This window comes from Episyrphus balteatus, chromosome 1 (genome assembly GCF_945859705.1).
Source record: "Episyrphus balteatus chromosome 1, idEpiBalt1.1, whole genome shotgun sequence".
Classification (NCBI taxonomy): Eukaryota; Metazoa; Arthropoda; class Insecta; order Diptera; family Syrphidae; genus Episyrphus; species Episyrphus balteatus.
In genome coordinates this window covers 2,886,340-2,907,298 of record NC_079134.1, presented here as the reverse complement: position 1 = coordinate 2,907,298, position 20,959 = coordinate 2,886,340, and the positions used below count along the sequence as shown (strand labels likewise).

General features: G+C 33.7%; 1 protein-coding gene across 2 annotated transcripts; it reads right to left on the bottom strand.

Moving 5' to 3' along the window:
* Positions 1-2,335: 2,335 nt before the first annotated feature.
* Positions 2,336-20,136, bottom strand: LOC129918481 (protein bark beetle). 2 transcript variants are annotated; one of them, XM_055999067.1, is made up of 12 exons: positions 18,388-20,135; positions 13,807-13,976; positions 7,482-13,744; positions 7,210-7,421; positions 6,801-7,156; positions 6,612-6,737; positions 6,426-6,449; positions 4,485-4,582; positions 4,169-4,412; positions 3,982-4,108; positions 3,705-3,926; positions 2,336-3,603 (listed from the first exon to the last, which is right to left on the bottom strand). In XM_055999067.1, exons 1-12 carry the CDS (start codon positions 18,766-18,768, stop codon positions 2,554-2,556), a joined length of 9,273 nt encoding a protein of 3,090 aa, XP_055855042.1. In that variant the 5' UTR covers positions 18,769-20,135; the 3' UTR covers positions 2,336-2,553. The 2 variants fall into 2 exon arrangements, with proteins under 2 accessions (XP_055855042.1, XP_055855050.1); XM_055999075.1 differs by lacking the exon at positions 6,426-6,449 and having other exon boundaries at positions 18,388-20,136.
* Positions 20,137-20,959: the final 823 nt, after the last annotated feature.

Below are 20,959 nucleotides of genomic sequence, written 5' to 3'. Positions count from 1 at the left end.
CCAGATGATCTCAATAAAAAAAGATTTTTGTACATACCACTGATATTCATAAAAAAAGATTTTTATACATACCACTCATTAAAAAAGATTTCTTGCAAATTATAAATTCACGTTATATAAAACGTGTAAATTGGTCTAAATTGTCTTCTTACATCCTTGTATTTTTTTCGTGTGTAGCTTATAATATTTGAAAATTAAAAATTTAAATTATTTGTTTCCCCTTGAAATAAAAAATTTTAAGTCTGCAGATGAATTGAAGAATAACATTTCAATAGTTTGCAATTTAGAAAAAAAAAAGTGTATGGCGTATGAGTGATTTTTTTTTTGTCAGAAAAATTAAAAAAAATTAATTTGCTCAAAAATTCTCAAGTAGAAGATATCAGCAACCAATTATTTTTGCATCAGTAACAAAATATGTACTAAAATTTTTAAAATATCCGAACCAATCAAGTAATTTTTCTTTCTCAAAGTTAAGTTACGTGAACTTTCCGATGAAAGTTCTGACTGATTATATATAGAGTTAGTAAAATAATTTTTTTTTAATAAAGTCCATTAAGTAATGTTTAAAATTTCCTTATCCCATAATCATTTTTATTAAAATTAAAATTATTACAAAACCGACTTTCATGGATCAAAACTGAGTTTTATGGTTTTTCTCATAGTTTCTAAAGCCAGAACTGAACGAAATTGAAATGGGACCACACTGGAAAGCACCAGCTTTCCAATACAAAAAAAAAAAATGGTTCACTAAGTCCAAAGTTATGAGGTAACAAGATGTAATCTTACTGTACAAACCGTTTTTTTTCAATAAACTTAAACTTAAAAAAAAATAAAAAAAAAAACAGGCGAAGTGAATACCTGCGGATTCTAAAATACCTGTAAAGATCTTCGTTTCGAATATACCAGGGCGCATTTATTTTCAAAAGTAAGTTAACTACATATTTCAAGAGTTGAGTTGAATACATTATGCACAAAGGGCTTAGTTACAGGCTTGTAAAACAATAATTTGATTTCGATACTAAGCCTAGAGTTATGTCCGAATGACCAGTATATTTCTCTTTAATATTAAATTAAAATTCTCTTAAATATTAAATTTTAATTGTTCGCATTTATTTTTCCATTATTATTTCACGTCGAGGCTTTTCCTGAAGTATTTTGCCTCATTTGCAAATGGAACTTAAAAGGTATTAATATACAGAATTTTTCCATTATTTGACTTCTTATTCGACTTCAAAAAAGGAGAAGGTTCTCAATTCAACTTGGACTGGATCAACCGATGTTCATGATTTTTTTTTTTATTGAATAGCTGGTGCCTTCGGTGTAGTCCCATTTCAATTTGGTCCAGCTCTGACTATGGCATCCATCGGAAAGAAGTCGGTTTTTGTTAAAAATATATTATTTGAGAAAAACGAAGAGTTAATTTTATTCTAATTGATTATATTATTACATCTGCAAAGTTAAATCAAAATCGGTGTAAGCGTTTTTGAAAAAAAAAAAATTGAAATAACTCGATTTTCTATGAGAGGTACAGTTTCTAAAGCCAGATATTAAAAATTTAAAAAAAAAAATATTTTGATAAAAATCATCTACACCAAATTTGAAGAAAATCCGTCCACCCGTTAAGGCGGTGGAAATGTATACAGATGGACTCACAGACGTACAAGCACATAGACTAAGGGACGTCATAACGAATATTCGTATATACCTCACGCGGTTACAAATTCTGTAGTGTTTGTTTTGAGCCAAGTATCGGCTCATATTTTAGAGAAGGCCTCGACGTTTTTAAGATAGAAGAGGATCTTACCTAAAATTTGATGTATGTCTTTGGGTCTATGTGTTTAGCCTTTAACTCTATCAAATACATGTAAATTTGGACTAAAAAATAGGTGTTTATGTTTTAATTAGAATAGTAGTTGTAGGGTTCCAAGTACATATGTACTCATATTTCAGATAAAAGAGTGTCAGCTTAAGTTTTTGTTTAAACAGATTTTTTGTAGTAATAGGGTTGCCAAATTTCTAGGTCTACATTATTATATTATTTTATAGATTTGATTCACTATTTAAGCTTTTTTATAGAATTTAAAAAAGAAAATCTTTTTTCCATTAAATTATGACGATATGACAAAATTAGTTATGTGAAATTTTTTCCTTTAAAATAGGGTTGCTAAGTAACACTCAAAAAATACGTGGGAGAAGATCTATCACGTTTTGTAGGATGTATTGAACGTTTTTTTGATAGTTACTAAAATTCTAGCTTCATCAATAAATAAAATATATACATAAATAAATCATTATTTCAACAATTTCGAATTGCATTTATTAATTCTAAGCATTTTGTAAACATCAGTTAAATTCTATTCTTAATTTTATAAATTTTAGTTAAAAAAAAATTAGTAAAAAAAATTATATATGTCAAAAACGTGGCATTATAAATATTCATAATACTAAATTATTTCGCTTCGCAAAAATTTCGTTCGATTGTCGTCTATTTACACAAAAACAAAACAAAAAAAAAAATCATTAAAAACTACTTTTTTTCTTCGTATTTAAAAACTACATAGCAGTTTCCAGCGGTTGACTGTAGCTGCGGCTATCTGGCTGAAGTGGATTCATTGGACTGCTCGATCCTTCCTCATCGAAATTTGTTTCGAGCAATGCCTCCGATTTGGATCGCATATAGGAACTAGAGCGCGGTGGCTGATGGTCCTGGTCGGCAGTTTGATAAACAGTCTTTGGGCGTTTATTGGCCTCTCTCGGTGAATGTAAGGACGGTTGAGTGAATTGTGGCGGTGCCTTGCTACTCCGAACAGCAGTATAATACGAATCTGGTCTTCGGATATCAGCTGGATTCTCATGATGGACATTTTCTCTGACTAGGTCTTGAAAGTCTTTTCTGGGTTTGTTATCATCGACAGGTGTAAAATTGAAGTTATCTATTTTTTCCTCATACGGTAATGTGCTCGATTGTGATTGATTGGAAGAGTACGGTAGGAAACTACTGTGACTTTGTTCTTTTTCTCCGGGCTTATACTCGGGAAGTGTATGTTTGAGTTCATTCAAAAATGCCAAGTTCTCATTGTGAGTTCTTAAAGGTAAAGTACTGGCGTTGCCGTAATAATCTGATCCGACATCGTCAATATCTGGCGTATCTGTCAAATGAATAATGGGTGTATCTTCTGTTGAACTAGCATTAATCGAGTTGTTTCTTGTACTCGCAAAAGTAGAATTGTCTCTGTAGCCTTCATTGCGATAGGAGAGCTCGAAACGTTCCGGGTTCGGAGCATAAATCGCTTTGCTTGTCCCTCTTGAAGCACCAATAGTGGCTACTCTTGGCTCATTCGCATGGCCAATCGTAGGTGCAGCTCTTAGTGAGCTTTGATTAGCATACTCTCCATACTTTGCATGATGAGGTTGAATTTTATGAGTTTCACTGGGTTGGTTAAAGAAATCCTTTCCACTGCCGCTGGGTCCTTCGTACGTATCAAAACTAGCTGTGGAACTTAACACACTTTTGTCCATTGAATCAATCGATCCGTTTGATTCCATTTTCTTATAATCTTGAGCTAAGTTTCGCGTTAGTGTTGCCGTCGATGATGAAACGTTCTATTTTGTTAATTTTAAAATAAAATAAATGGAAAATCAATAAAAAACTAAATGAATGGGGAAAAACAAAAGAGAAAAATAAAAACAAAATCAAATCATACAAAATTGCGTCGCCGTAAGGACCCTTGTGGGTCAATGCCGTTTAAGCTCCTCAAACTTTGTCGAATACTATTTCTTCTCTGTAAGCGTTGAACATGTCTATGTTTTGATTTGGCATACCAACAAACTGCCATAAGGATTAACAATATTAGCGCTAAAATAAATGCAGATATAATGCTGATTGCGAACACATCGGCTCTCCAGGATAAAGGATCAATAACAACCTAAAATTATACATTTTAAACTTTGTTCTGTTTTGAAAAAAGGACACAAACTAACCTTTGGATCTATTTCACAAATGAAACCTAATTCCTGATTGCATTCCTCAACTTCTATGTCACGGAAAATGAAGCTTGTACACTTGTCAATATGATTGTAGTCCTGGATCCATACTTTTTCAGGATACCTATAAGTAAAACATTGAATATTTTTTTTAGTGTTTAACCATTTCGTGTTTAAAACTTACTTTAAATGCTGCATTTGACTTTGAAGATAAGACCACAAGGTTGCACTATCCGTTCGAATAAATGGCATTGATGCATTATCTGAACGACAAAAATCTCTCGCTTCTCGAAATGGCATTGGTGCACCAATGTAAATGAAACATGTATCCATCACTAGAGTCCATCCTGGTGGGCATTTTCCATCAAGAATTGTCTGATTGTTCATTTGGAATGGAACTGCTTCAACTTCTAGCAAATATGGATCATCTGTTTTGAAGAAAAAGAAAGTAAAATTGGTTATTTTGGAATATATACAAGATAAAAATATTTTTGCATTACCTGATTTATCACGAATTCGAGATTCCACCGAAATCGATTCATTAAAGCTCCAGTAGTTGTGTCGTGCATCGACTTTGGACTTCCAGAGCTCGATAGTACTAAATTAAAACAAATGTTAGGTTAGGATTTTTTAACAAGGATTTAAATAGAGAAAATTGTTTAGGGTTCAAATCCAATCAAAATAATCTAAGTTCTATGCTTAAGCTTTCTTAATTTTGTCTACTTGTACTTACATCTTGATATTCCCCATATCGCTTTCAAAATCAATCAAAATCAGTATATTTAAACAGAAAGTCAACCCAGTACCACGGACCAAAGCCAAAAATGTATAAACCTCAAAATCAAGTTAAATCAAAAACGGTCCATTTCGTCAAAAATATTGAAATAAAAAAAGATCAGTGCGCGAACTAGGAACAGTATTGCCCCAATATTTTATGGGCAGGCAACCGATTTTGAAAAATCTAATAGCCAAAAATAGCCACTTTCAAAAATGGTCCATAAAAACGCAAACAATTTTTTTTGCTGACTCTGGCAATACTGACTAGGACTCGAACTATTTACAAAAAGGATAGGACTGATGTCTCCACATACCGTCCTACAGGACGGTTGGAATTGTTGAGCGAAATAAAAACCGATCAATACAGTAGGCGAAAGAAGAATGAGTATTTTTGCAGATATAAACTTATTTTTAAAAAATTAATTAACCAATTAACTTTGAAATATAATTTGTATTTTTCTGATTAAAATTCATAAAAGAGATGCTAAATCGGAAACCGAAAATTTTCGTCCATGATTATTTCGAACATGTACAGATGGTAAAGGAATCTTCATAGAAACAACGAAGGTATAAGGACCTGTGCAAGAACCCTAATATCTATACGATTTTTACATCTCAAACATAAATACTTAATTTTTGGTCAAAGGTCTCAATACAACGTTTTCTCCTGAGATACAGCCTATCAAATTTCCTAAAACCTTTTTTTTTAATCTTTAAATTTTTAAGACTAGGTACTGAATTATTCGAAGTCTTTTTTTTAATGTTCCCTATTCAAAGATATTTACTCTAATTTTTAAAATGGTTCGTTATTCTGGTATTCCATATTTCTGTATGACCAAAATTTTGTATACATCAAAATTTTGCTTGTGAATATAATTCTGTAGTTCATTATTAAGCTTTCCTGTTATTCTATATTTAAAAATTCTGTGAATTCATAATACTGCATTTCAAAATCCTTTAAATCTTAAAAATTCTGAAAATTTTTAATTCTACTTTTCAAAATTCTGTAATGAATCCGATTTTTAAAATTCTGTAGGTATTCCAAAATTAATTCAATGGAAAAAGATTATGAAAAAAAATTGCATAGAATTTTTAATTGCAGAATTATGGACTTGCAGAATTTTAGAAAACAGAATTTTGAACTTTAAGAATTTTGAAAAGATTATTCTTGATTTGAAATTTTTTTTAAACCCTGTTATTTAAAATAAATACATTTTTGTAAGCTAGAAGAGGAAAATATAAAATTAGATGAAAAATTCGGAAATAAAATCAAACTTCTTTTCTGATCTTCAAAAAGACTAATCTTGTTAATTGGTCTCTGAGCCAGCTTTCTCAGATTTAGAAAATGACATCACAATGGGTATTTCAAAGGTAAAGTCTTAAAGCAACTCCCATTAAAAAATTTATTCTAAATGGTTTCTTTTTCCCAAAGTTATACATCCCCCAACTTCCAATGCTAACTAAGCTTCTACAAACTGAGTAACTTCTAATTTCTACTTGCCTCTCTTTTTCTTAAAATATGGATACATTTTCTTGTCAGTGTTTTGTTATTGTTCAAAAATAGAAAAATTTATTCTTTTATCAAGTAAAATTATAATGCTTTCTGTTCTTTAGCTTTAGCATTTAGAAACGATTTGGAAAACATTCTAATTTGTATACTTTACCTGTTCCAATACTGCATATCATAGCTGTTGTATTATATTTTTTATGTTAAATGGATTGATTATTTTGACGTTTAAAGAAGAGCATGCAAATAAAAGATAGAAAATAGAAAAGAGCAAAAAAACTATCAATTGTACAAAAGAAGAAGAAATCATCAGAAAAATAAAGTAAAAAATTTTAAAACATACTTTGAATTGTTAACTGTTATCATCTCGTAGTCATTCTCAAAGTTTTGGAATATATTATCAACATACTGCTGGCCAGCTGTACCAGCTACAATAGTTGCTCGTCCTTGATAACTGGTAGCAACATTCCTTAAATAAATACGAAATTCTTTTAGTATCAGAATGATTCTCAAAAATTAAGTTCGTAAATACTCATAAAATCCATTGTGAGCTGTTGTTTGATAGATCGGCAATCGAACTTTATTAAATCCAGAAATTTCCATTATTCTACTACCAGTATTGCTATGTACATAATTGTATGTAAAGTTTGAAATAACCTGTCTCAAACGAATAACATCATGATAACGAGCATCATTTTGAGCAATGTAATTCCTATAAAGTATAACTTCCTGGTATGGTGAAGATTGCCGGGCTTCAATATGCAATGTAGGTCGATTATGATTTCGAACAAAGAGATTATGTTGAATGAAACCCTTTAAAGAAGTTGCTGTTCCACGAGAATCAGCTCGAATGTATAAACCACCTTGATTGCCTTGGACCAAATTGTTCTACAAAAAAGAAGTTTATTAAAATATCATTCAAGGTTAACAAGTCAACTCACCGTAAAGAAGAAGGATTGCATATTTTGTACATCAACTCTGAGAGCAGTCTCACAAGTCGAAAAGTTTCCATACAACTGTCGGCAGTTATTTTTGAACTTATTTGAAGCCAGTGTAAATGTAGGTGAGACTTCTCCAGCTGAAGCATATGTTACTGCAGACTTGGTAGTACCACTTATTTGAGAATACGTCAAGTTATGTTGTGCATCTCGATCTGAAAAACACAAAAAGCTATTTAGAAAATCGCTTAAGAAGTCGCTTAATAATAACTTACTTAGTCCAATAGCTGAAATCGGCACCGTGACAACCTCAGCAATGAATCCATGTGTTTCAGGGGCACCACTTGCAATAAGTCGAATACTTAAAGTTGGACCAGTTGTTTTAAAGAACGAATTTTGATTCGACGAATCTGCTTCAATTTGTCCCAAGAACTTAGATGAAATATTGTAGATGTCGCCATCATACAGCTGAATTGTATCTGGTCTGCCATATTCCTTCGAATGATTGAATAAGTTCGATTGTAACAAACGGAATCCCACTGGTTTAGCCCGATAAACTGCGTTAAAGATCTTCACACAATTCACAGGATTATTGTCATACTTGTAATATAGAAGAATCCTCTCCTCAACAGTGATAACCTTGTTCGGATCACAGATATCAACAAGGGAATAAAGATGATATGAAAGATCCAACGACTTTAGAGGAACAAAACTGGAAAGATCACTTTCCCGACCTTCGCCAGTTAAAGAAATTATGTTCAATCCATTTCCGAATGTATTATTGATGTGGATGAAGTTCAAGTTTACCGATCCACTAGGTGATATCAGATTTATACCATGATGAGCTGAGTTGAAGATACTAACCGAAGTGATCTTGGGATTTTTGAAGATCGCTTGAATAGCTGATGACTTCTCATTATGTAAGATGCCAGCATTTTCAATGCGAACATGTTCCATTCGACTCTCCGTTGCCGTCATCAGGCCATGAGTTCTAATATCATGAACTCGATTTTCGTACAAATTTTGCTCAAAATCTGAATGTGCAAATCGTATTCCACCCCAATAAGTCGAATCATCAGTTTCCATATTTCCATAACAGCTGACAAATACAAATTCATCATTCCAATGACATTCATGAAGTCTACCATATAATTGCCCATTAAGTCGCTCCGTGCAGTCTTCCAGTCTATTTTCGTCACCTTTACATTCCAATGGTTGAACCCAAGACCAAATACGAGTTAAGGAATTGGTATGGAATTCAATTCGACGATCATGTCCGTAGTAAACATTCAATGGATCATAACCTAGCTCTCGACAAACTACCTGAGCATTTCTTTCGGTAAATCTTTTATCACAAATTGGAACCCATTGTAAAGTCGTATGATTGAAATATTCCAGAAAACCTTCATGAACTGAATAAGTTTCATCTTCATGAGCTCTTGACGAGCAATTTCTCGCAGTACACAAACGTATCGAATCGTGTGACACAAGGTTTTCCAATGATCTTTTATTCAGCATCGTATAGGATTCATGGGTCTTCGATGGTCTTGGTTTCATAACAATCTGAGAATCCTTATACCCAATGGCATTTAGTGTTCCCAACACAAGAATACCGACATTTGGTTCAAATTCCAAAACTGTTCCAAATTCGATTGTCAAAGTAACATCTGGCATGACAGTGATATCTGATATGACATTATAAGGTTCTGCTCGTCTTTTCAGTACGAAATCACGGGATATCCTTCCTCCTATTTTAACCATATCAGCGTTTAATTCCTTGCCATGGTTAGTACTAGAATCCACCGATACACTGGCATCAAATGAATTTTCTATCAAATATGGCTGGAATACAACTTCTGCATGATTATTCCAGTTGTCAAAGTCGAAAATTCTTGATCTTATATAAGCCGGATCAGAAGAACCCCACCAATTTTCCATGGCATATAGGAAGTTACTAAGTCTGGCTGATCTTACACCAGCTATCAAGTCGAAATCCATGGTATTTTGAGCGATTAAGTTTCTGTGTATTTTAACCTTTTGCACTCCATCGAACCGAATAACTGCTGTCTTGGGTAAAGATCTTTGCTCCTGCTTAAGGGTTCTTATTTGAGACCTCATAATAGAGGTGCGATAACTTGCTACCGGATCATATCGGTTATCCTTAATTGTGTTATACTCGAAGATAGCTGGAACTTCTCCAATGATCTCACTCAAACTGTCAGCTCGAACTTCTATTACGAATTTTCCATTGTTGTTTTCCATTCGATTATAATCGAACTTAAGTTTCTTTTCCATTCCATCAAGAGCAATCAATCCTTTTCGACAATCGTTATCCAGGAACAAATTTGAGGTTAAATTTACCCAGGCATAGTGGCCTTTGACAGATATTGTAAAGTCCCTATTCCTTCGCCAGGTGTTGTTTCCAAGAAAGATGCTATGGGTAAAGTTCTCATTGTACTGCCAGACGTATGGCAGTGATATATCCAATCCACCATGCAAATTCGATTCAATCGTGTTATCTTGCAAAGCATAGTGGAAGAGATTATTAGAAGATCGAAGATCCTTGGACACATGACGAATGCCAAGCCCATTTTGGAAGATCAACGTGTTGTTTATATGAATTGTAACCTCGGAGATATTGCTGGAGTGGACATCCCAGAATGGTGCCTTCACAAGTAAAGCTTCACCATCGTTCGAGCTTATTTCAGAGTTTGAAATCTTTATCGATTCATTAGCCTTCCTCAGATAGTGTTCACCATTTTGTCCGAAGTATCGATTATAGTAGAAAGCCGATATAGCTCTGGCATTTTTCTGTATTTTTGTGGATCTTATAGTCAGAGATGGTGTAGGACCTCCAGTTACCCGGTTCCTCACATCCTGAACTGGTGCTGAAAGTGTTGAAAGCATAATTACAGCACCTCCTAGAGCATTCATTCCACTTTCGTAGTACAAAATTATTCCATAACTACTGCTTGTAACCGGAAACACACTTAAATCCCTCTTAACTTCCCACAATCTTGATCGATCATTTTCCGTCTGAGAGTCTAGAATCGTAATTCGTTCGGTAGATCGATTTTCAATCGGATTCAATAGTTGAATTCCCATAACATAACCAGGCTGACATCGAATTGCCATTTTTCTACTCAAATTCTCTCCAGATTGCTTCTCAGTTATTATGTATTTTGTCTGCCATGTTCCCAAGTCGAAATTGAAATCATGTTTTGGCAAAAATACCGGTTCATAATCAGTGTCGAATGTATTGAAATCCGGTGCCATTTTAAACCACCCGCCAAGTTCTCTCTGATCAACTGCCGAAATCACTGGATTATGTGAAATTCCACTACCAATATTGTCCTTAATCAATGACCCATGAACTCTTAAGCCCAGCTGTTTCAGACTTATTCCATCACCTTTGTTATTAGTGAATTCACTATTTTTAATATTATTGATGGATTTTCCACCGAATACGTCCGAGTAGATCACTCCAAGACCATCATTCAAATTATCGACAATTCGAACATTTTCCAAATTATGTCTGGCAAAATCCATTTGCACAGCAGGCTTGAATGAATTTGTTTTGTAATCAAACAATCCAGCTCTTTCAACAGTAACATACTGAAGATCTGCACGCTCAGCCAACATGCTGAATCTCAATCCAGCCCAACCTCCTTCGTGGCAACGTACTCCAACATCATTGTCGTGTGAACAAGAGTTTTCAAACTCTCCACGAGATATTCTCTCCGAACGACATTTGGTTATGTCTACATCATGTTCGGTACATCGGACGTTCGATACAATAACATCTTCAGTGGTGCCAACTCCAGGCATTTGTGATGGATGCAGTCTCCAATCGAGAGGGTTAAGTGTGTAGCCAAGATGATGGCAAACCAAAGCAGCATTTATGATATTCCAACCATAATCACAGACAGTTCCCCATCGATCATCGAGGAAGATCTGTAAACGTCCCTCATGCTCTCCAGAACCACCGAGCAATCGAACTGGAACATCGGTCAAGTCTTCTTTTCTCATTATCGACTCAGTTTCCATGTCTATTGCCTCTACGTCTTCTCCATTAACATCAACTGTGTCGTTAGTAGTTGGTGGCATTAGGGTCTCTCGCTTAAGTGTAAATAGAATATCATCTGGTCTCCTTCCTCTAGCTTCAAGCTTTCCTGCAACCATCATTCCCACACTTGGATCAAACTTCAACGTCACATCTGGCTGTAATATAAGCTTTCCCCCAGGACGAATATTGATGTCCCTATTGACTCTATAAGTTCCCGAAGGTATCATTTCTTGACCATCAACTTCCCCGCCAAGCAAATCGGAACCTTCATTAAAGAACTTATGAACAAAAGTCGGTATCGATATGATAGTTGAACTTCCCGGATTCGAATTGTGCAACAAATACGGAAGGTATTGAATCTTTGCCAGATTATATCTGTCATTCCGATGAAACAGTCTTTCATAAATCTTAAACTCATCTGTATAACCAAGCCAGTTATAAGTTGCATTGATTATTTGACTTTGATCACAAAGTTGTGATCCAATTTCATACTGAGAATCATAATTGGAAATGATGTTACGAAAAACGTCAACATTACTCGATGAGATGACAATTGGTGCTGAAACTCTCGATCGGGGGTTTAATTTCTTCTCGCCTGTGTCAAGTGAAGCCGGACCAAATGGCTCCCGAATTTTATTTTCTCGAACAAAATTCCGTGTAAACAGAAGGAACTGTACATCTTTTTCACTATAAGGCGACAGTCCCAGAGAAACCACGTAAACACCTTTATTTCTCATAAAGTAGTTATTCTGAACTATCAATTTGACAGGTAGCTCATTAAATTCATCCCAAGGTTGATTCCGAATGTACAATGATCCATGGGATCCATATCGAAATTGATTGTATTCTATTCGTCCGATCAAATTCAATGCAGGACTTAAAAGAATTGAGTTTCGTTTGCTATTCTCGAAGAGATTATGACCTATTTGAAGTTTCAGGACTTCTTCATTGGGATTTTTCAACGGAAACCAACAACTGTCAATGTAAACGTCATCGAGATTGCTTGAATTAAAGTGATTTCCTGTGATATTGATCCAAAGTGGGGCACAAAAGTTACCATGTTGGATGCCAGTCTCTAAATTATTGAACACATCTGTGTACTCCACTGTTGTGGTTTGATTCAAAGGAATAAATTCTTTCCGTTCAATGTCCTTTGTTTCGTTTAGCCAAACTGCAAATCCATAACCCTGGTTCGAACTGATAGAACTCTTGGAAATATTCCTGTTTCCACCGTAATATGTGATATTCACTCCATCGCCTTTATTAAAGCTTATGTTACTCTGGGTAATGTTTACATCTCCAGCTCCACTGGTCACATGGACACCCGAAACATGACCGTTATTTGAAATGGTCGTTCCCTGTATTTGCAGCTGGGAACGAATATTATCTATAGCAATTCCACGCCCAGAATTGTCTTCCACCACAGAGTCAACCACCTTCAAGTCATAGGTTCGTGTAAACCCAGTCGTAAGACGTATAAATCCCAGGACTTCCGTTCGCATTTCAGCTCGAAATTGTATGTATAACTTGTCTTTGGTGCTAGTGACAGCTTGATGGCGGGTAAAATTCCGCAAGTTCCATGAAGTTAGAACTCGATCACCAGGTGACGAACCATCAAATATTGTAATAGTTGCGGATTCATTACGTGCGACAGTGAAGTAATCAAAATGAACTGTCAAAACATATCCTGGATGGGTGAAGAAGTACTTTCCGCATTCTTTGGCAGCTCCAACATAGAATTTCTGATGCATTGATAGACTTATTGGAAAAGTTTGACCCGATGTTGTTGGTAAAGTACAAAAATCGTGAATTGTTGCACGATCAGTTCGCAGATCAGGACGGAGATCATGGCCAACGTATTTGATGCCATCGGCTGCATTGTCAACTATCACACATCCATCCATTTTGACAGAACCATAACTAGAGTTGACAAAAACCCCAATACCATTACTGTTTCTTACGGTGACGTTTTTCATTGCAAAACCTCCATCGGGGAGAGTAGTATTTATGCCTGTGTAAGCTGAATGATTTATGACAATGTGCTCCATCTCTGGAGGCAACCCTAGCACCTCAAGAGCTGATTTGGCATCACCTTCCCGTCCATAGCCAGCTTTTAAAATGTCTACATACTTCAAACTGGACTGTGATATTGCTGAGTAAACTGTGTTGTCAAGTCCTAATGATTTGGCAGCGGGAGCGTTTTCGAAACGCACTCCTCTCCAATGACCAATGACATTTTTATGCACTGGAATACACTGAACGCCTATGTCACTGTGATAATCACATACTCCTGAGCCAAGTTGCCTGGTTAACCAAGAACAATCGAAGAGGGATGACTCAGTTCCTAAACAGTTTGGCTCCTCATAAAGTAAACGAGGTGCTTTTTTAGCCGAACGTTCTATCCAGTTCCAAAACCTTCCCCCTCGGAAGCCCATTTGACGACACATTGTTTCGTAATCCATTTCTGTCCAACTAAGAAAAAATTAATTCATTATTTTCAAATTAATGTAATCTAATTAATAAAGCAAAATTACTTTCGAGAGTTTGTGCAAACGGAACGCCACTGTCCCTTGTGAAAAATTTGCAATCTTCCTTCTAATGGTGTCGGTCCATCGACTAATCGTGCTCCAAGTTCTTCGGGGTCTGGGAATACCCTGTTAGAGCTATCACGGGATGTCAAAGTAATTCTTCTAGTTGATGTTCCCTTATTTTTTGAAAAACAATTAAAAACACACATAATTAATTAAATTGGCATTATATTAGATAATATTTAGCGCCACTCCCTAAAGACATCTGAAGAATAACAAAAAAAAAAAAAAAAACATAGGCGCCCTAATGTAAGTTGAATGAGTTAATTCAATCTGGAAGCGTTGTCGTATGGAATCAAAGGGAATATAATGACAATTAAGAAGCCACGACCCAAAGACCCATTAGGTCAGCTGGCTCATTCAATTTCAATTAGATCTTTTGTTCAGTGCACCATATTTCTGGGGCTTGGGACTGAATCACTTTTGCTAATCTTCTTTTGGATTTCTAGTAGAGCATTGAGACAATTTATTGTGTAGGTCATTTAGTGCTGTTTTTTTTTTTCTAATTATCAGTTTTGAGGAGACAATTTATTATTGACTACGATAATTACTCAGAAGTTTTTTGTTTTATGTTTAGTTAAAGATCTTGTCTTCTTTTTAAGGCTTGATATTAACTTTTTGCGTGGGTATTGAGTATACGTAAAAAATACAAATTGATCATTCAACTTGTACCTGTAATCATATTAAGAACGGGAAATACATCTTCAAACAAAAAAGTTTTATAAACAATTTAAAGTATAAAATAAATGTGTTTGTAAATTAAGTTAAGCAAGCCATAATTCAAACGAAAACTTTATCTCCATAGCAAAAGAAAACTGGAATCACATTATTGCAAGAGTTGTAGATTCATATTTTGTGTTTCGATGTAGGTACTTCAGAATTATGTTTTTCAATTTTTTAAAACTGCACCTAACTTGGTTCGAGCTGGAAAATGAAGACTTTCGGAATTTTTTTAAGATTACTGACTGAACTATTTTTTAATCGTAGTAAAACAAGGTTTTAGGACTAAAACGCCACTATTTTAAAATGTATATATCTTTCAAGCCTTACCTTGCCTATGTATATTTTGTAACTGTGATGTTTTTTTTTTGTTTATATTTTTTTTAAAATAAAAATCATTCTATTCCACATATCTTCAACCAGACGACATTCGCTCGGGTCTTTTTCAAGCATGAATAATAACAAAATATTTTGAACTAAAGTTTAACCATGCTTTCATAAATAACTCATTTATTTTATATCTTTTAAATATAATCCTATACCTTTCCAATTGAATATTTATAGAGCATTCCCATACCCAACCTATACAAATAACTTTGTTTTTAGACTTTTTTCATGTGTATCATTCGAATACTTGTACATACTAATTTACTTTGACTGTGTATTCCGTGGGTACCTATTGAGGATAAAAGTGGCGCCAAGGATACTGTTGGTAGTATTTTCATTGTTTAAGAAAATGGATCAATAACTGAATTTATAATAAATTGTATATACGAGTTCGAGCATAAATACGAGTTGGAAAATATATCCCTTAAAATTTGTGTAACATAAATTGAATTTTTAACGTAATTTTAGAAATATTAAAAAAAACTAACGAGCATCTATTTTTAAGAGTTTGCATTGTTTCGCACAACATAATGGATATAATGCTTATTATAACACAGAAAAAAGGATTTGCAATCGATCAGAGTGCCATATTATTCACTAGTTTAAAAAATACATCTGGATGTAAAATTGTCAAATGTCAAAAGTAAATCCAAATCCAAAATAGTTATCCCGATTTTAACTATGAAAATAGTTAAAAATGACTATTTTTTCTCTGTGTGATAGTGAATATCATGGATTTGGATTTATTTTTGACATTTCAATTTTGTTACATCCAGATGTATTTTTTAAACTAGTGAATAATATGGCCGTTAGACTGTTTTATTCAAATTAAATGTTTTTTTTTAATTATTTGGAGCTTAGCTTTTTAATCTTATTTTAATTGACATAGGGAATGTTTTTTTACCTTTTTATACTAATTTAAAAATAAAAGAAAGATATAATTTATATTAATACAAAAATAAAAATATTTGCGTTAAGATTTTTACCATATACAAAATATTACGCATACACCACAGTGACCTTCTTATATTCCTCTAATTTAATCACTGACTGAAAATTATAGGGTTGTAGAGTTTAAATTTTGACTATGGGGTGTACTCCCTGCATGAGCTGTATAATTTGTTTTCTTTTCATATGCAAAAAAAAACACCTTATCATAGAAATTAAAAACATAAAAAAATGGCTTGGATGATGTCGTTTCTTTTTTGTATTATATCCAATTTAGAGTTCCTATTTTTTTTTAGTGCTTAAATGTTGTTTTTTTTTGTGAATATTGAGGGATTTTGATTTTTTCAGTGCGTATTTTGTATTGAGTATCTTCTTGGTATAGGTATGGTAAGAAACTCAAGGTGGACAAACGACAAAAGTTTGAATTTAAAAAAATAGTCATTTTAGGGAATTTTAGGGGATTTTGAATTTTTGAATGCAAAATTTGTTTTTTGAATAACTCCTAAACAAACAATAATTTTTGGTATGTATTAACAAATCGAGGTGGAAAAACGATTGCAATTGGTTGAAAAAAAATTTGCTCTAAACATTTTTTGAAGGGTGGAAAAACGAACATTTTGGGCGGAAAAACACAGACAAAAGGTGGACAAACGGATACTATAGTTTACTTTAAAATTTTTTAGATCGCAGTTCTAACTTCACGCAGCTCGTTTTGTGTGAGAAAGAAAAGGATTTATATAAAAAATTTAAATAAATACTAAAGGATTCTGAAAGGACATACTCTACCTAAAAATCACTGTTTTTTGTCCCATTCCCATTGTCCTATTGTCTCATAATGAAGATGATAAATTTTTCTTTGCATCAACTGATTCTACGTTTGGTAATCTTTACAAATAGCTATACCATTTAAAAATAAAACAATCAAAAATCACTGTACTAATATACCACCCGTGATGATGGAAGGGTACAAAAATTGGTGTGGGAGTCCAAAAAAAAAAGTTCAGAGGGAAGTTTGAATACGTTCAGTATCGAAACAGAGATTTATCTTAAGGGCTCTCATATTAAACAACACCTACGGCCATATTATTCACTCTGGATTTAGTTGGAATTAAAGTTAATTTTAAATCCAATCCATTGAATAGGAATTTCAAAAATCCAAGAATTTTTTGTTCATATTCACTCAAAAAAAATTATGTGATTATTCAATAAATTTTGTATAATTTGCATTTATGTATATTTATTTTTCCTTCTCAAAATACTTGACAAAACAACTAAACACTGTGAAAATGAATTTTACATCTAGATTTATAAAGCTAAACAGACCTCCAGAGAGCAGTTTAAATTTGTTTAATGGATTTAAAAAATTGGATTGAAAATTGGATTTAAGTAGTGAATATTATGGAATTGGATTTATTTTTGACATTTGACATTGTTTACATCCATATGTATTTTTTAAACTTGTGAATAATATGATCGCTAGTCTAGTCAATAGCTATTCACTTCAAGCGTATCGAAAATTAAACTGGGTGTTAAATCAAAAATACTGTTACAACCAGTTTCTACAGAAAACTTTTATATGATCAAAATATCAAGATTGTTTTTCAGCTGCACATTTGCAGCTAACTTAATTTCAAAATTACATAAAATTATTTATTTGCTACATTTTATTCTAGAAAAAAATAAGCTTGTCACAATTTTTAAACCTTAATAAGCTTCAAGTTACTCATCTGCTTGGTATTCAAAATACTCTTTATGAATGGGTTACTAGGGCGATGGATTTTGATAAAAATATTCAGACAAAGAAATATCGTGAAAGGTTTTCCAAAAAAAAAAATTACTATCTCCTTTTCAAGCTCTTTCAAGAAAAATAAACTTTATTGCTTGAATGAAAAATTCAAAGAATGTATTAGCGACTTCCTTTAGTCGTTTATAAGGGTTGACAACCCCATTCTACAACCAATTGACCGGCTTCTTTCCTTTAGACCTAATTGTATAAACATCATTCATTCACTATATTTGGGGAGGGTTTATTTTTTCTTATGGAGATATTTTTTCTTTGCCTTTACTTATATCGATTGGTCTTTTTATTATGATGTCACTTGCCCTAATTCCATCAGAGATATCCTCCCTTGACATACAAAAACTATACTTTGTCAAACAATGCAAAGAAATTCCTTAACTTTATTTAAAATCTTTTTTCTTGAGAAAAAAAAAATAAAATAACAATGAGTAAGATTTTTCTCTCTCACTCATAAGAATAAAGGTGATGACGCAATCTGTTTACATTTACGTTTACGTATCGTTGACGGTTTTGTTTGCTTATGAGTTAACTGTCTAATCAGTTTCGAGAGCTTTATCTCACATTTACAGACGATAAGATAGCAAAATAAATTTCTACAGGTGATTCTTTATACAGCAGGTGTATTAGCACTAACTTAAAAAAAAAAAAATAAGCTTTGTATGACTACTTACAACGGCTTGCATGACGCCTTGCACAGTTAATCCAGTTGATGGTGCAAATTCTATCGTTACTCCTGGTTCAATAATTAATTTAGATCCTTTTGGCACCTCAATGTCCTCCGTCACAACAAAAGGACTCTCCACAGCTCTCAAAATACGTTCACCAAGAATTTCACCCCCACGCAACTGAGTTACAGGTCGACGAAGGGTATCTTGGGGCATATCCCCGTCAATATCAATCTCATTCTCACTAAATCCACTATCACTTCCACCTTTTTGAGCCACTGTCGGGGACTCACTTAAGCATAGTAAAATTACACAAAATATCACAATTAAATCGGAGCGCCCATCATCACTCCTCCTCCGATTACTCATTCCTCTCAGGTCTGTCATAGTTCACTTGTTTTATCGATGGGGAATCATTGACTTCCGTTTATGACATTATTCACTAGGCAAGGCACTTGTTTGGCAATTTGCCGCGGCAATTAAACATTTAGGTTCTCTCTTTTTTCGAAAGGACTAAGCGAGAAACCTTAAACACACATTAACCTTTTTTTTGAATATTTTTAGGCGGGGAGGTGACTTCTCACCTGGAACCGTCACGATTATATGAGCCAAGACGAAAGATTGAACCAAAACAACCACAACAAGACAAGAAGGAAAAACAAGTTTAGCTAGATTAAGAATGCATCTACACTCAAAGAACCGTTACGAAGAACTAAACAAAGTATAACTGTAAAAAGTCGGAAAAACCAAATTACCAATACCAATACTCAAGCACACAAGTCACACTCTCAACGAGTATCTATGTGAGCCCGCCAAAGAGTGTGTAGCGCGGCTCGGCGCGTAGTCACGAAAAACTATGAGCAAACCGAAGCACTGTTACGTGAATGAAAAGCTACAAATGATGATAGACTCTCTGTGCATTGAACTCCCTCGATTTGGTCTTTGAATGCCAATAGATAGTTAGTTTAGATACTTTTTTTTTAATGCAGGTAGATATGAATGTTTGTTGTGGTATGGGTGCAAGGTAGGTACACGTGTGTAGAATGTATTGCCACACAATTATTTTGTTGTTTTTTTCAGTAGGTACTAAGCTTTCTTTTCAAAGTTTGTGGAACTTAAGTTAAAAGGTATAGGTAGTACTGTCCCGCACGCGTGAAGTTTCGTTTTATGCACTCGAACGTATCTTTATGCGATCGTATCTCTATCTAACCAACTGTTGAGTAAAAAAAAATCACTCGAGCATCAAGTTGCAGGTAGAGGATGGATGAACTTAAAAACTGGCAGTTAATTAATCGAGACACTAATTACATCAAGAAAACGGATTTTGTTTTCTTTTTTTTCGATCGATTTTCAACAAAAAAAAACTGGAGAAACTGCTTTAAGAGAACAAAGCTAGCACATAAGCATTTGCATATATACACACTCAGATACAAAGGTGTGTATCTTAAAGATATTTTTCCAAATCGTGAATTTTATAGCCTTTTTCGAGCTTAAAATGGCAAAATTTTGTATTAAAAATGAAGAAAAACATTCATTTTATCGATAATTAATCATTTATTGATCATTTTTACACGTTTTCTGATGATTTTTTATAAATTAATTTTTTAGGTGCGGTCACTAGACGCAGAGTTGAAGCACGACAAAACAAAGCACAAGCGAACACTTCAAAGGTGAAGATGACAATGGTGAGACTCTTAGTTGGGGAAAACTTTCAAAGTATGGCTTTGGCTTGACTTGAACTTCGTCTTGTTTGTTAAAAGGAATTACATACAAGTTTCTCTCTTGGGTTGTGCGGAGTTCTCTTTGACATTTATCGTATAGGTATTCACCTGTTGAGAATATTTATAGAAAAGCTTTAACCTAGACTCAAAAGCTTTTTAAATATATCAACAAATAACTAGATAGTGTCATCTGACTTAGCACGATAAATGTTTTGAAGTTTGACCAGCCGTTTCGGTTAAATTTTTTGTTTACATCCAATTACAAGTTTTTTATTTAGAATTCAAGAGCGAGATTCCCTCGCATAGAATAGTTTGACCTAGATTCTAGATGTGAGTCAACATTAATCCGAAGTTTGAAGCTATTCATCACTGCGTTCTGTGTGTTTAATGTGCATTATTGTCGGCATAAGGTTGTTAGGTTTTAACGTTTTTATTTTGTATACCTGGGTACGTGTAGTAGTTTTTATATCTTTTGGTTTTTTATGTGATGTAGGTATTTGAAAGTTGAGCTCGACTTGATAGGTGCAGTAGCTGTTAGAGTGCGCATAAAATGGATATAATTAATGTTCGTATCATAGGGCACCTAAGGTCTTGTCTGACATGTAGAGTTTTAAGATCAGATAAAACAATTGTATTTAAATGGAAAGGGAGACAATGACAACCTCTCCTCTTTATGATAGTTAAAGAGAGTAAGTCTGTGAAAGGGTCCTATTCAAAATTTTGTTTTTGCAGTAGGTATCAAATAAAAAGTTTAAGAAAGCCTTTTCACTTTTATTTTTAACGGATGGCTCAAATAGGTTGATAAAGGTACCTATCTAGTTTTTTTGCATTTTGAGTGTTAAATCAAGCGATACCAA

Excerpts from the sequence above, each read along its gene's own strand:
- LOC129918481 (XM_055999067.1), bottom strand. The coding sequence starts at position 18,768 with ATGACAGACCTGAGAGGAATGAGTAATCGGAGGAGGAGTGATGATGGG. Across the intron at positions 7,157-7,209 it reads TGCAATCCTTCTTCTTTACG|AACAATTTGGTCCAAGGCAA; the intron begins GTGAGTTGACTT and ends TCTTTTTTGTAG. Across the intron at positions 4,109-4,168 it reads AGTCAAATGCAGCATTTAAA|GTATCCTGAAAAAGTATGGA; the intron begins GTAAGTTTTAAA and ends TTTTACTTATAG.